The following is a 14884-nucleotide window of genomic DNA, read 5'->3' as shown; positions in this document are numbered from 1 at the left end:
TTGTATATTATTGTACCGGTATATAGTACTCATTACCTTTATTTCTTAAGCTTATCATTGTATTTTATTCTTATTACTTTTTATGATGATTCTATTTTATTATTTGTATTTCTACACAATCGAGGCGAGCATGGCCACCTTCATTTCACTACGTGTATGTATGTGACAAATAAAACTCTTGAATCTTGAATCTATTCTATATACCTAATTTTACGCTCTCCTGGCACTGCCTGATCACAACAGAGACCTGGTCAATTTCACAATACTTAATAGATATGAGCCATACCAAAATCATTCTTGTGTGTTTGTTACCACCTTGAGTTGAAAGTATGCCATTACATTGACATACAGTGAGTCAAGTGCAACAACCCGCAGCATGACTGACCTAGTATAGCACGGCACTAGCGCCATTGTCTCTTGTCCGATGAACCAGATGAACTGAATGAGATGATCTTTTTCTAGTCTATGAGTTGCTTCTATGTGTTCACAACTGACATGTGAAACTGACAGCATGATAAATAACTTCCACTCTGACCATCAACTTCCATTGTTGCACAGTTATTGTTCTCGAAGGAATCCTTCATTGCACACATGTTGGGGAAGAGCCTGGCCAGACAGCAGCAGATTTAGGATATCCCAGTGGGTTTAAAAATTATTCACACTATCCATACCCTTGTTGATCTCTCCCCTCCCCACTACCTCACTCCAACAAGCTCAACCTGTAGACGTCTTGACTGACTGACAGGCCTTGGGTGTGGTCGTAGGTTCAGGGCTTCCCCTCTGTTCTTCATAGATGATCCTCTTCCTCTTCACTCGGTTCAGTTGTCATGCCTACCTCCGTTCCCCTTACAATACATGTACCCGACCATCTCGTCTGAAACCCGATCAAGCCTGCAGACACGCCGCTTGGCGGTGGCCCCATTGGTGGCCACCGAAACCCAAACCGACCGCCTGATGAATCTTTCATGGCAGCCTGAGATCCACCCTGGCAGTAAGCTGTCGGGGACATCTCCATCAGCACTGTTGGATGTCTTTCCGGGCTAAAGACTCAACCTAGAGGTCTGGATTAAGGAACTTGAGGGGATAACAGTGGCTTTGAATTAGGACAAGTATACCAGGTATCTTTGGTACGTAATGTGGTTCTTTCTGTATTTGATGTGGTTTCATTCTAGATTGTAAACTCTACAGATTAATTGTAATCACAGTTTCATTTCTGGAGTTGTGAATAGCAGAATAAGAGTGTTAAAATGAATTGTGTGTCTGGTGAGTTCCATTGATCTTCAGTTATAATTGTTTCCTTTTGTTTGTAGTAGGTAATGGTTGTATGATGTCTGAGGCCAGGCAGCGCACTCTGTCCACCTCTGGAGAATCTCTGTATCAGGTTCTAGGGCTGGAAAAAGGCTGTACCCATGATGACATCAAGAAGTCCTACAGGTAGGACAAACTAGCAAGTGGCCAGCCACCATCTTGATCATTACTGGCCTGGGAGGTTGACTATACATTTCCTTATCTTCATGCCCCATTTAAAGGACCATACCAGTCTTTTTGACACGTGGGTTCCAAATTATTCTTGCCTTCATACAAAAACTAAGGCACCCTTATTTTTTCATATTTTTACTAGAAAATGTTGAAGTTCATTTCTGCTGATTCATCACTGCCACTAGCTTCCATTGTGTCTGGAAATGTGTCTTAAACACCACATGAAGACGCGAAAGTTACCACATCTGATTAAATGCCAACATTCTTTTTTCCCCATTGAAAAGTTGTTCTATTGTGCCTTAATACAGTGTCTAAAAAAGAAGAAAATTCATTCTTCCTCGGATACTGTATTATACAGGGCGGCTGATTGGCGCAGTGGGCAAGGCGCTCGCCACTAACGCAGGAGACGCTGGGTTCGAGCCCAGCTCTCGGCGTTGCTACCGGCTGGCCGGTCGTTCATACTAACACAATTGGCAAGTGTTAGAGGGTGGGAAAGCCGGTGGGTGGGGATTGGACGTTGTGGACAGCGACTCCTACAGGTCGGTTTGGTGACGCCGGTGCGGCGGAAGCAGGAAGTAGCGGGGGCAGAGTGAGCCTCCCACGCGTTACTTCTCGCCACTGAGAGTTCGAGCTGCTGCGGTGAAAAGATGCGACAGGCATCGTGTACCGGAGGGGACACGTGATGCAAGGCTTCTGTCCTCACTACAACCGACCAGTGGGAGGCATAGTCTAGCAACGTCTAGTCTAGCAACGTTCAAGACAGGGGAGGGAAGAATTGGATCATACGAAATTGGGATGGGAGAAAAAAATAGAAAATGGGGAGAAAAAGTGGATAAAACAAAAAATATATATATATACTGTATTATACCACAATGGCAAATGTGGTGACTTTCTTCAGTTCATATCTGTCGGATAGGAGCTTTTCCGTGCGTCAGGGCGATAAGCAATGAATGGTCTGGCCCCACCCTACCTCACAGAGATCCTGCACCCCTACACCCCATTATGGTCTCTGAGGTCTGCTGACCACTTGTTGTCCCTAAATCCAGGCTAAAAAACAGGGGGGAACCGTGCATTTGCGGTTGCAGCCCGAGTTGCCCCCCCCCACATTAGGCTGGCCCCAACGCTCCCAGTGTTTAAGTCCCATCTTAAAACACATTTGTTCTCCCTATCTTAAAAAAAAAAGAAAAAGAAGAAAATGTACAGTCTGCTGCCGTAATTTTGTTTGTAGTTCTGTGTACTTTGTATTGTGTTTATGTGTTTTCTTTTTTACTATATTATGGTTTTTACTGTGAAGCACTAAAACACCTGTAAAATGACATTTACCCACATCGCTGGCCTTCTGCAAATACATGTAATGCTTGTACAGACCCAGCGCTTGTAGACCCAGACTTGTACAGACCCAGGCGTGTACAGACCCAGGCTTGTACAGACCCAGGCTTGTATAGACCCAGACTTGTACAGACCCAGGCTTGTATAGACCCAGACTTGTACAGACCCAGGCTTGTATAGACCCAGGCTTGTATAGACCCAGGCTTGTACAGACCCAGGCGTGTACAGACCCAGGCGTGTACAGACCCAGGCGTGTACAGACCCAGGCGTGTACAGAGTGACCCAGGCTTGTACAGACCCAGGCTTGTATAGACCCAGGCTTGTATAGACCCAGGCTTGTACAGACCCAGGCGTGTACAGACCCAGGCGTGTACAGACCCAGGCGTGTACAGACCCAGGCGTGTACAGAGTGACCCAGGCTTGTACAGACCCAGGCTTGTACAGACCCAGGCTTGTACAGACCCAGGCTTGTATAGACCCAGGCTTGTACAGACCCAGGCTTGTACAGATCCAATTCACCAATTGTGATTGTGAAAGAGTCTATGATGCCAGAGATATCTCCTTATCAATTTACAAGAGATAACTCAATCAGACTAAAAAGTGTTAGTCAATTAAGACACTAACAATCGATTAGCCAACTGATCTGCTAAGAAGGGGCAACCCTGGTCTCTAAGCACTGGTGATTGAAAGGTATACACACAACACACACAACCATCGATTATCAAGGAGAACCTTTTGTCAAGTAAAGACAGTCAAATCTCACATCAAAGACAAGGGAACTCAACTATAAGAGCACAGAGATAAATCAACTCCTCTAGATGTGCTGAGTTTGCAACTTTCAAATATCATCAGGTTTCCTTTAAAGGTAATAATAATAATAACTGGACTTTTGAAAAAGAAGTCTTTAATCACCATGCAGTGACACACACATGCGATGGGCGGCACACACAGGAACACACACATGCAATTCTTCTTTGAGTCGCCAATGAAATCGAGTCTCTGCGCTTGACCCATCCCGTCGTCCTTCCCCCCCAAGGGCAGCCGGGAGCAGATAGAATCTGTAATGCTGTCAAACAGTGACCTCTAGGCAAAAGAGCCCTGCTTGGTATTTCACATTTTTCTGTTTTGGTCTGATGTGAGGGTTGGAGTTGAATGGGGAGGGGTTGCTATTACTGGCTACACCTCAAGTAAAGCTCTTCAGAGTGGTCTGGAGAAATGCACAGTCTAATACCGTAAGTTACTAAACTCCAACCAACACATCAGACCAAAACAAAACAAAACATGTAAACAATACCAGAGGTTGCTGTTTGATGACATTACAGATTCTACCTCTAAGCCAAAGCTGTTGTAATTGCATAATGTTGAGGCCAATTGAGATCAATTACAGCAACACAAGTTCTTACTGCTAATTATACTGCAGAACAGTATATGAGTCACAGTTTCCAGACACAACCATTCAGACACATCATTCAGTCCCAGGCTCCTCCCACACAACTGTTCCACAATGTTCTAATTTAGCTTATCTATACCCTTAAAGGGGAATACCATCTAATTTTTAAATATTAATTATTCATGTGCTCCAGGGCAGCAATATTTGTAAGCATGAAACTAGAGAACGCTATAAAGCTAGCGAACGAAAACTAATCGGTGACACTCATCTATAGCTTGGAGCGTTGCCACAGATAATGAATGGGAGACTGACATTAGCTAAGTTATATTACTACACTACTATACAAATCTATAACTTGGAAACGTGGGAGACTGACTTTGGCTGATATTATAGTCTTGTTGATCTAGTTTATCTTGGTTCACTGGATCAGTGTTGGTTCTCCAGGATAGTTTTCTCTAGTTTCATACAAATATTGATTAGATTAATAGTCATAATAGAATAATATATAAAAAGTAGGTGGTATTCCCCTTTAAGAGTGTAGTTTATATCTATGTGTATATTATATTAGTGCTATCATATCTGAGCCAGGTGATGTACTACTCCTGTAGTAGACCTACTGTCACAGTTTCCTTGTCCATCATTCTAATATTGTCAACAGAGCTGCAAGCATAGATGTGACATCTCAGAATTATGTGCAGGACAAACTCTTCTCTTACATTTATTTCTGAGCAGTTAATGTTCAATGTTGGGGGGGTGGGTGGGATAATCTCTGAGAAGTCCAAATAAAGTATGATCTATTTTTAGTATTGACTAAACAAAGTGAGCTGGATCCCTGGAGCACTGTTTGAAACTAGAAATAATCAGTTTGGGCTGTGGTGCAGCTTGGGCTGTACCATCAAGTACAGATGTATCTTCATGGCTCAATGTTGGTCCACTTTGTTTCAAAAGGTTATTTCTTTGGATTTGTGTCAACATTAGAAATAGTTTTTAAGCATTTGTAAACTCATTATTGTACAGTTACTTTTTTTCTTCTTCCTAAAATTACACCGTACAGCTTTAAATCAAATGGTACTAGAAAAAACATACCTCACTTACACAAATCATGTTAAACCCAGATTCGGCTCAAACAAGGGACTAAACCTGTTTCGCAATTATGCCACATCAATGTGGAACGCCCCTACCCACAGCTGTAAAGGAATATGAATCACTACCCACTTTCAAAACCATTCTCAAAGAGCACCTACGGGAGACTGCAATTCGAAATGTCCTAACCCAACCCCCTCCAATGTACAGTAAATGTCCTAACCCCCCACCCCGCCTACCCCCCCCCCCGCCCCGCCTACCCCCCCCACCCACCCAACCACCTCCAATGTACAGTTCCCCCCCACCCCACCTACGCAACCTACCCCCCCCTACCCAACCCCCTCCAATGTACAGTTTCTTCGTCAAATGTATATACTCTCTTTTTTGTATCACAAACAGTACTGTATTTGTAAATCTGGTATGACATAAATGTCTAGATGTAGCAGTACTGTCTATCTGTATGTCATGTATGTCATATATGTTAAGATGAATTGAAAACGGGGGACCCTGATGTAAACAAGACGAAAGTCTTAATCTGGTCTGCATCCCCTTAACAATTGTGAGCTGTACTGTATTGTACCCATTCTGCAATCTGTTAATAAAATGTTCAATCAATCAATTCAATCAAAACCCATGTCTGAGGAGAGGACAGGGAGCAGTTGTTGAGGTGGAATGAGTAAAATGCCAAATGCTTAGGACAGAAATGTAGTTTGTAATTAACAATGTTAACCATGTGACCCAAAGTATAGTTAAAGGAACACGCCAACATTTTGGGAAATTAGCTTACCGTCTTCTCCAGAGAGAGACAAGAAGATAGATACCAGTTTCCTCTCTGTGCGTTCAGTAGAAAGCTATCTGGCTGCATGTTAGCCTAGCTTAGCACAATGAATGGAAGCGGACAGTGCCGGTTAGCCTTCGGGAGAGGTGTTAGTTGGACAATGCCTAGGCTAACCGGGAGTTCACAGCAGTCGTCATGACTGCCGTGTATATTCCCCCACACGCGAATACGGGCAAAGCGCTGAGCGAATTACACGATCATCTCAACAGACACCAGATCAAACACCCAGACGCAGCGATGGTAGTGGCCGGCGATTTCAACCAGGCCAACCTGAAGAAAGTGATGCCGTCCTTTTTCCAGCACATCGCTTGCTCCACCAGAGGGAAGAACACACTCGACCACTGCTATTCCCCGTTCAAAGCGGGTTACAAGGCAGTAGCCGCTCCGCCATTAACGGGGTCCACAAGCTCGAGCGATCATGACTCCATCTTGCTATTTCCGGCATATCAACAGAAATCACGTGACGCCGTCGTGTCACGTGAGACTAAGAAGTGGACCGACGAATCAGAGGCCACGCTCAAGGACGTGCTTGCAGACACGGATTGGGATATGTTCATAGGAAGCGCCAGTGACGTCAGTGAACTAGCAGACATAGTGGTGTGCTACATAACAACAATAGCTGATGGTATTGTCCTCAGGAAAACGGTGCGGATTTTCCCAAACCAGAAACCGTGGGTGGATAGCACTATTAGAGCAGCTCTGAACTCTCGTACCACCGCCTACAACCTGGGTAGAGAGTCAGGAAACATGGAGGAGTATAAGGCTTCAGTCTATACTCTACGCAAAGCAGTCAAACTTGCTAAGAGGACATATGCTGACAAACTGGAGACACAAATGGCACAAAACGACACAAGAGGATTATGGCAGGGACTGAAGTCAATAACTGACTATAAAGTCAGCGCCCCCTCAATGGGGAGAGACGACGCCTCCCTCGCGGACAAGCTCAACACCTTCTACGCTCGGTTTGGTGTAGACAGTGGCGCTGCTGGCTCTCCGGCTAGTGACGTCACTGGCGCGCCGGCTGTTGTGGAGGGGGGGGGGCAACCGCGAGGGGGGGGGGGACGCTCTCTCGTTGTCGGAACACAGTGTGAGAAGAGCATTTATGCAGGTGAACACCAGGAAGGCTGCTGGCCCAGATGGCATAACAGGACGTATACTCAAGACCTGTGCCAACCAGCTGGCCCCTGTGTTCACCGCCATATTTAATCAATCACTGGCGGAGTCAGTGGTCCCTGCCTGCTTCAAGAGGTCTACCATCATCCCTGTGCCGAAGAAACCCTCCCCAGCATGTCCAAATGACTACAGACCGGTGGCACTCACCTCTGTGGTCATGAAATGTTTCAAGAGGCTGGTCAAGGACCACATTTGTGCCTCCCTCCCCAGTGATATGGACCCTATGCAATTTGCATACAGGACAAACAGGTCCACCGACGACGCGGTCTCCCAGGTACTGCACAGCACCCTCTCGCACCTTGACCGTCAGAAGGGGGGCTATGTGAGACTGTTGTTCATTGACTACAGCTCAGCGTTCAACACCATAGTCCCCACCAGACTGGTGGACAAGCTGATCGAGCTAGGTCTGAGCTCCGCCCTGAGCGCCTGGGTACTGGACTTTCTGAGCGAAAGACCCCAGGCGGTCAGGGTGGGGGGTCAGACCTCCAACACCATCACCCTGAGCATCGGGTCCCCCCAGGGCTGTGTTCTGAGCCCCCTGCTGTACTCACTCTACACACACGACTGTGTGGCCAAGTTCAGCTCCAACTCCATAGTGAAGTTCGCAGATGACACGGTGGTGGTGGGGCTGATCTCGGACAACGACGAGAAGGCCTACCGGGAGGAGGTGGAGGTACTGGAACGCTGGTGCCAGGACAACAGCCTGCTCCTGAACATTGGCAAAACCAAGGAACTGATCGTGGATTATAGGAGAGGACAGCAGGAGACACACACACCACTGATGATAAACGGGGCTACCGTGGACAGGGTGAGCAGCTTCAAGTACCTGGGGGTCCACATCTCAGAGGACCTGACATGGTCAACACACATAGGCACAGTAGTAAAGAAGGCGAAACAGCGTCTCTACCACCTGAGACAGTTAAGGAAGTTCAGAGTATCGGGGAAGATACTCCAGTCCTTCTACTCAGGAGCTGTAGAGAGCATCCTGACCGGAAACATCACTGCCTGGTATGGAAACAGCACGGCACAGGACAAGAAGGCCCTACAGAAAGTGGTGCGCTCAGCCGAGCGTACCACGGGTATTGCACTACCCCCCCTGCAGGTTCTATACAACAAGAGGTGCAAATCCAGAGCCTGCAGGATAATGAAAGACCCTCACCACCCCAATAACAGCCTGTTTCAGCTGCTGAGGTCAGGCAGACGCCTGCAAATCCCAGCTACTAGGACAGAGCGGCTTAGGCTCAGCTTCTTCCCCCAGGCCATCAGAGCCATGAACAATGTACATTGAGTGCTCAGAACATTGAACTGTCCACACACAAGCACACATGAACACACACACGACACGCACACTGTGCACGCTCACACACGAGCAGCCACTTAACACTTTAACATGAGCGGGCACACACTCATGTCGCACACACGCACACTTATGGCCAAAGGAAAGGACACTTTAAATTAGAATAACAGGAACAGTGTATTGCACTACCAAAGCTAACTAGCATGTCACACATGCGCTGTAAATAACTATGTACAGATACCGAGATGTCACTCCATGTTACCTGCTACCTGTTACTGCACAATGTTGTTTCTTCTTTTGATTCTATTATATGTACCACTGTATTGCACATCGTTGCGGGCAAGACCACCCGCATTTCATTGTATACCTGTATGCCGTGACAATTAAAACTCTTGACTTGACTTGACTGTCCGCTTCCATTCATTGTGCTAAGCTAGGCTAATGTGCAGCCAGATAGCTTTCTACTGAACGCACAGAGAGGAAACTGGTATCTATCTTCTTGTCTCTCTCTGGAGAAGACGATAAGCTAATTTCCCAAAATGTTGGCGTGTTCCTTTAAGGACTAATATTCCAATGTAGTTAAACTACCACCCAACTAATGTAGTTATACTAGTAACTGAACAACATGTGGTCCACACTGTAGTTAACTACTCAACCAACACTAAATCAAATCAAATCAAATTTATTTGTAAGGCCCGACAACACACGTTAATGTCCCCATGGGCCGTACATGTCTTCTTTAAACAAGTCAAGAAGAAACATAACAATAAGTCAAGAACAGAACAAGAACACCATAAGGTCCAACAAATTTAAAATAAATGCAAATAAATGAAAGAATGCAAGCACTCCCAGACATACCCCACGCGAAGGTAAGGAAAAACTCACTAAAACCTAACAATAGGGAAAAATGCTCCACAACACCAGATGGGGCCATAGGTCCACGAGTCTTGTAGTACAATTACTATGGACAGCAGAGCTCACTATACTTCACAATATAACTGGTAACACTGGTAACGGGAAACACAAGAAGTGCATTGTGAGGCACCACTCTACACTAATCAAAAAAGGATGTGCAATTAATAATACATTTATAATAAAGAAAGAAAGAAAGAAAGAAAGAAAGAAAGAAAGAAAGAAAGAAAGAAAGAAAGAAAGAAAGAAAGAAAGAAAGAAAGAAAGAAAGAGATACATAAATAAATAAGAATGTGTTAGCTGATTGACTGAAATCCTGATACAAGGACTAACACAATATATTCAGGTGAATATATACATTTTCAATTGTATTTTTTTGTTGTACTTTGTAGCTGTAAAGATGTTTGTTTATGTTTGTAAAGACTGGAGTATATTCCAATTATTCAACGGGTTAAGAAAGTTACATCTACAGATCAAACTCTGCAAGAATGGATGTGAATATAATATACCCTACATTAATATATAATATACCTCACATTAATATATAATATACCTCACATTAATATATAATATACCCCACATTAATATAATATAATATACACCCCACATTGATATGATATAATATACCCCACATTAATATAATATACTCCACATTAATATAATATACCCTACATTAATATAATATACCCCACATTAATATAATATACCTCACATTAATATATAATATACCCCACATTAATATAATATACACCCCACATTAATATATAATATACCCCACATTAATATAATATAATATACACCCCACATTGATATGATATAATATACCCCACATTAATATAATATACTCCACATTAATATAATATACCCTACATTAATATAATATACCCCACATTAATATGGTATAATATACCCCACATTGATATGGTATAATATAATATACCCCACATTGATATGGTATAATATAATTTACCCCACATTGATATGGTATAATATACCCCGCATTGATATGGTATAATATAATTTACCCCAATTTGATATGGTATAATATACCCCACATTGATATGATATAATATAATATACCCCACATTGATATTGTATAATATACCCCACATCGATATGATATAATATAACCCACATTGATATTGTATAATATACCCCACATCGATATGATATAATATAATATAACCCACATTGATATATAATATAATATACCCCACATTGATATGATATAATATACCCCACATTGATATCATATAATATACCCCACATCGATATGATATAATATAATTTACCCCACATTGATATGGTATAATATACCCCACATTGATATGATATAATATAATATACCCCACATTGATATTGTATAATATACCCCACATCGATATGATATAATATAATATAACCCACATTGATATATAATATAATATACCCCACATTGATATGATATAATATAATATAACCCACATTGATATGATATAATATAATATACCCCACAGTGATATGGTATGTGGCTGTAATACCGTCAAATAGCCATGCTTGGTATTGCAATTTGTTTTTCATTTTTTGTTTTGATTGGGTTTGGATTTTGGATTTGGGTTGGAGTTCAGTGGGTATAGGGAAGGGGTTGCTACTGCTGGCTACACCTCAGGCTCTGCCAAGAGAGGTCTGGATAAATTCACAGGATAATAATAATTAGGGCTGTTAGTTTATCGCATTAATTCGATTAATTAATTACACAGCAAATTATCGCGTTATGAAAATTAACTCAAAATTAATTACAATTTTTTTCTTTTTTTTTTCTCATTCATTCCATAATAATGTAGAATACACATTTACAGACTTTTTTTAATATGGTCCATTTGCATGTTCTTGGTATCTGATTCTAGGGACATCTATGAATCTCAGGGAATGTATTCCCAGTGTCACAAATACTGTGGGCTAGATCCACAAAGAATGGATTGCACGGTGCAAGTTGCACCCTTACTTACAATTCATTATGAATTTAAAATGGGGGACCCTGATGTAAACAAGACGAAAGTCTTTCTCTGGTCGGCATCCCCTTAACAATTGTGTGTATTGAGCCGTACTGTATTGTACCCATTCTGCAATCTGTTAATAACATTTTCATTCAATCAATCAATCTGCGCGGTGATTGATTGAATGAACATTTTATTTTGAGTAAATTGTAATGAACCAAATGAGAATATCAATAAATATTTTTTTATCTTTGACTGTGAATAACACTATGCTCAAATTGACCAGACCTGAAAAATCTAAGCAAATTAATAGATGGAAGATGATTAAACAGAAGGTTTTGTAGATACAGTACTGAATTCTGCCATCCGGACACATGCAATTTGAAATATGATTATAGAATATAGAATATCAGGCATAAAATGGTTATGCGATTAATTAGATTAATTAATTACAAATCCTGTAATTAATTAGATACATTTTTTTAATCGCCTGACAACACTAATAATAATACTATATTGCTAATGCTATATACAGTATATTAGGGCTGGGCGATATAACGATAACGATAAATATCGCGATATATTTTAATAATCGATATCGAATATCGAAAGAAAAAAAAATCGAAAAATCGTTTTTTTTTTTTACCTGCAACAGGGCAGTTTTAAAACCAGAGACAGTGGACAGACTTGTCTTTCTTGCCTGCAACTTAAAGTAATGGCTTTGCTTGTCCAAATGACAATACTGACCAAATTCAGATTTCTTTTTCTCTTGTCCATTTATTTTGTTTGCTTTCTAATTTAAAATACATTTTGAAACCATCTGTACACAGTAGGCTATGTGTGCTAGCAGAACTAGACTCCAGTCACGAGTCACAGTGCACATGTGCGGTGGTTTGTCCACCAAAAAAGCGCCAAAAGATCGAAAATAAACTAGCAGAGCCAGAACTGTTCTGTATCGTTAGTGGCTTAGCTTGGCATCGCCTTCTGCACTATCTCGCGTACGTGCACGCGTACTGAATAAACCACAAATGTACCTCTAATACCAGTATTAGTCTGACCACACCCCTCATCAGCTTACCTTCATAAGCAGGTGTGTGGTCACCTGCTCTCCTCCTTCTCGCTTTCACCACAAGGAAGAGGTGCCTCGGTAGATCCCCACACTTGACACCATGATGGAAGAAATTGGATTAGGAACAGCTTGGGAAACAAGGATACGTTGACATCATATCTTTATTTTCTCTCTCACTATTTTCGAGAAAATACGGCGATATTGTCTTCGTACTGGAGTGTCTAGAAGATGATGATCATTCTACAAACCCTCCACCGGTTTTCGTATGGGGAGCACGCCGCTGCATGCTTCTCAACTGCAGTTCCTTGCTGTGTTTGTTGGGGTGAAACCTATCAGGCCACAGCTGAACTGTCGGACATGCCGCTGTTGTGAGGAGCGGTGCGTTCCAGGTTGGGTGAGTAGTGTTTGCTGGCGGGCTCCACTTGTCTGTTAGTGCTATGGGGGCTACTTGACAAAGTTTATGGAAACCGGCCCCAGGCTAGGGTCCTTTGTTTAGCCGTCTAGGCGACAGAAGGCCTTGGTCTGGCGACCATTATAGTTTTAACTAGTGGGCCGCGACCATTGACACTGGTGATCCCTGTGTGTTCTGGACGAGTGGATTCTCTCTGTCACCGTGTTAAGACCCCATCTTTCATATCCAAATGAGAGTATTCCTTCACGAGGGGATATGTGCATGTAATGTGCGATAGCGGCAGATTCATGTTCAAAGTCAGCTATACAGGCCAGTTGGTACTGTGCTGATTCCGCCGGACGTGTTAATGTCACCGTTGTGAAGCGGTGTTGACGTCTTGTTTTCTCTTTTCTCTTAAAAAGTGAGGAGGGTTCAGAACGGCGGCCTGTCTGGGTGAGTGTTATGTCATTGTTTACATGTTCATAGCTTACGGTTAGCCGGTCGGTGGCCTGGCGCGGGGTAGCTTGGCTTCTCGCGCGCCGCCGGGAGCTCGCTCCTGATCGCGTGCGTCGTAGATCGGCGTCTCGCGAGCGGAAGCGATAGCACCCGAACGGTTGGAGCAGCCGTTAGCTTGATGCTATTCTGTTGAACGTGCTTTGATTTTTAACATGTTTTACACTCTTGACCACGACGTCATCCTTGACAGGGGATGTTCGTCGACCCTGCCTGAACCTAGACGGGGATTGCGTCAACAAAGAGGACTGTAGCGACTGGTGGAGCGGCGACGCTGCCCGGATCGAACAACACGGGACGGCTGTGTTCTACGGTGGCTTGTGACTGCACTTCGCTGATCTGCGTTCCGGGCAGGTACGGGGTTGGCCAGACCTCATAAACACGTCTTCTGGTTTTACCTTGCTAAATGTATTGTGAATAACGGTGTTTTTTCCCAAAACGTGTGTTGTTGCAATGCATTTGAGATACGTTGCGGGTTGTGTGTGAGCTGTTTTTGTCACTGGCAGTTAGCTTCTCCGTGCAGGTCGTGATGTATTGATCTGGTTGTTGTGTGAGAAACATCATGGTGTTTATGTGTACCGTGTACTCACTACTAAGGCAACTAACCTTTTTTTTTTTTGATCCACTTTTCCTCCCATTTTTCTATATTTTTCTCCCATCCCAATTTCGTATCATCCAATTCAACCCTCCCCTGTCACGAACGCTGTTTCTTGCCTCCCACAAGCCGGCTGCAATGTGGACTAAGTCATACATAGCACAAGTCCCCTCCGGTACTTGAGGTAACAGCAGTCGCATCTTTTCACCCGCGCAGCTCGACCTCTCAGTGTCGAGGAGTAACGCGTGGGAGGCTCACGCTGCCCCCGACACTTCCTGATTCTACTGCGCAGGCGCACCAACCGACTTGTAGGAGTCGCTTGTTCACAACGTTCGATCCCCACCCTTCAGTTTTCCCTCCCCGTAATACGGCCAATGTGTATTACTGCGGACGACCAGCCAAACTGAAAAACAATGTGGAGAGCTGGATTCGAACACGCGAATCCTAGCGTCTCCACACTGGTGGCGAGTGCCTTAGACCACTACACCACCTAGCCGCCCCTAAGGCAACTAACCTATGAAGCTATGCTTGGTGACGAGTGAGTGAAAGAATGTTCTTTCTCAGACTGTAATGACAATGAACAGTGAGTTCACACATTAACAGGTTTTCCTGTTTAACTGGCCGTATTGAGGGTAAAATAGGAGGATTGTGTTTCCCCCCCCGGTTCCCTGGGGACTTTATCACCTCCTATCAGACATGTTGTGCATTAATTGTGTCTTTTGTGTGGTAGGGATACGATGTAACTCTCAGCTTGATTGCTGAGGTTGTGCTAAATCTGCTGGAGAAACTTATTTCCTAAAGGGAAATTGGTTTGGTTGCTGTCATGTGTGCTTAGCAAG

General features: G+C 43.5%; 1 protein-coding gene across 1 annotated transcript in view; it reads left to right on the top strand.

The window, feature by feature from the left end:
- Nucleotides 1–1324: 1324 nt before the first annotated feature.
- Nucleotides 1325–14884, top strand: part of dnajc5b (DnaJ (Hsp40) homolog, subfamily C, member 5 beta) — a gene marked incomplete at both ends in the record, with an annotated part of 56913 nt that continues 43353 nt past the window's right edge. The window contains one exon of the mRNA XM_084327268.1: nt 1325–1434. Within this exon, the coding sequence (XP_084183394.1) occupies nt 1325–1434 (110 nt within the window). The remainder of the gene's footprint in view (nt 1435–14884) is intronic.

Source organism: Notolepis coatsorum (assembly GCF_963971535.1).
Source record: "Notolepis coatsorum genome assembly, chromosome: 13".
Taxonomy (NCBI): domain Eukaryota; kingdom Metazoa; phylum Chordata; class Actinopteri; order Aulopiformes; family Paralepididae; genus Notolepis; species Notolepis coatsorum.
Note: the sequence above shows the minus strand (reverse complement) of the source record. Positions and strands in the feature narration are given on the sequence as shown.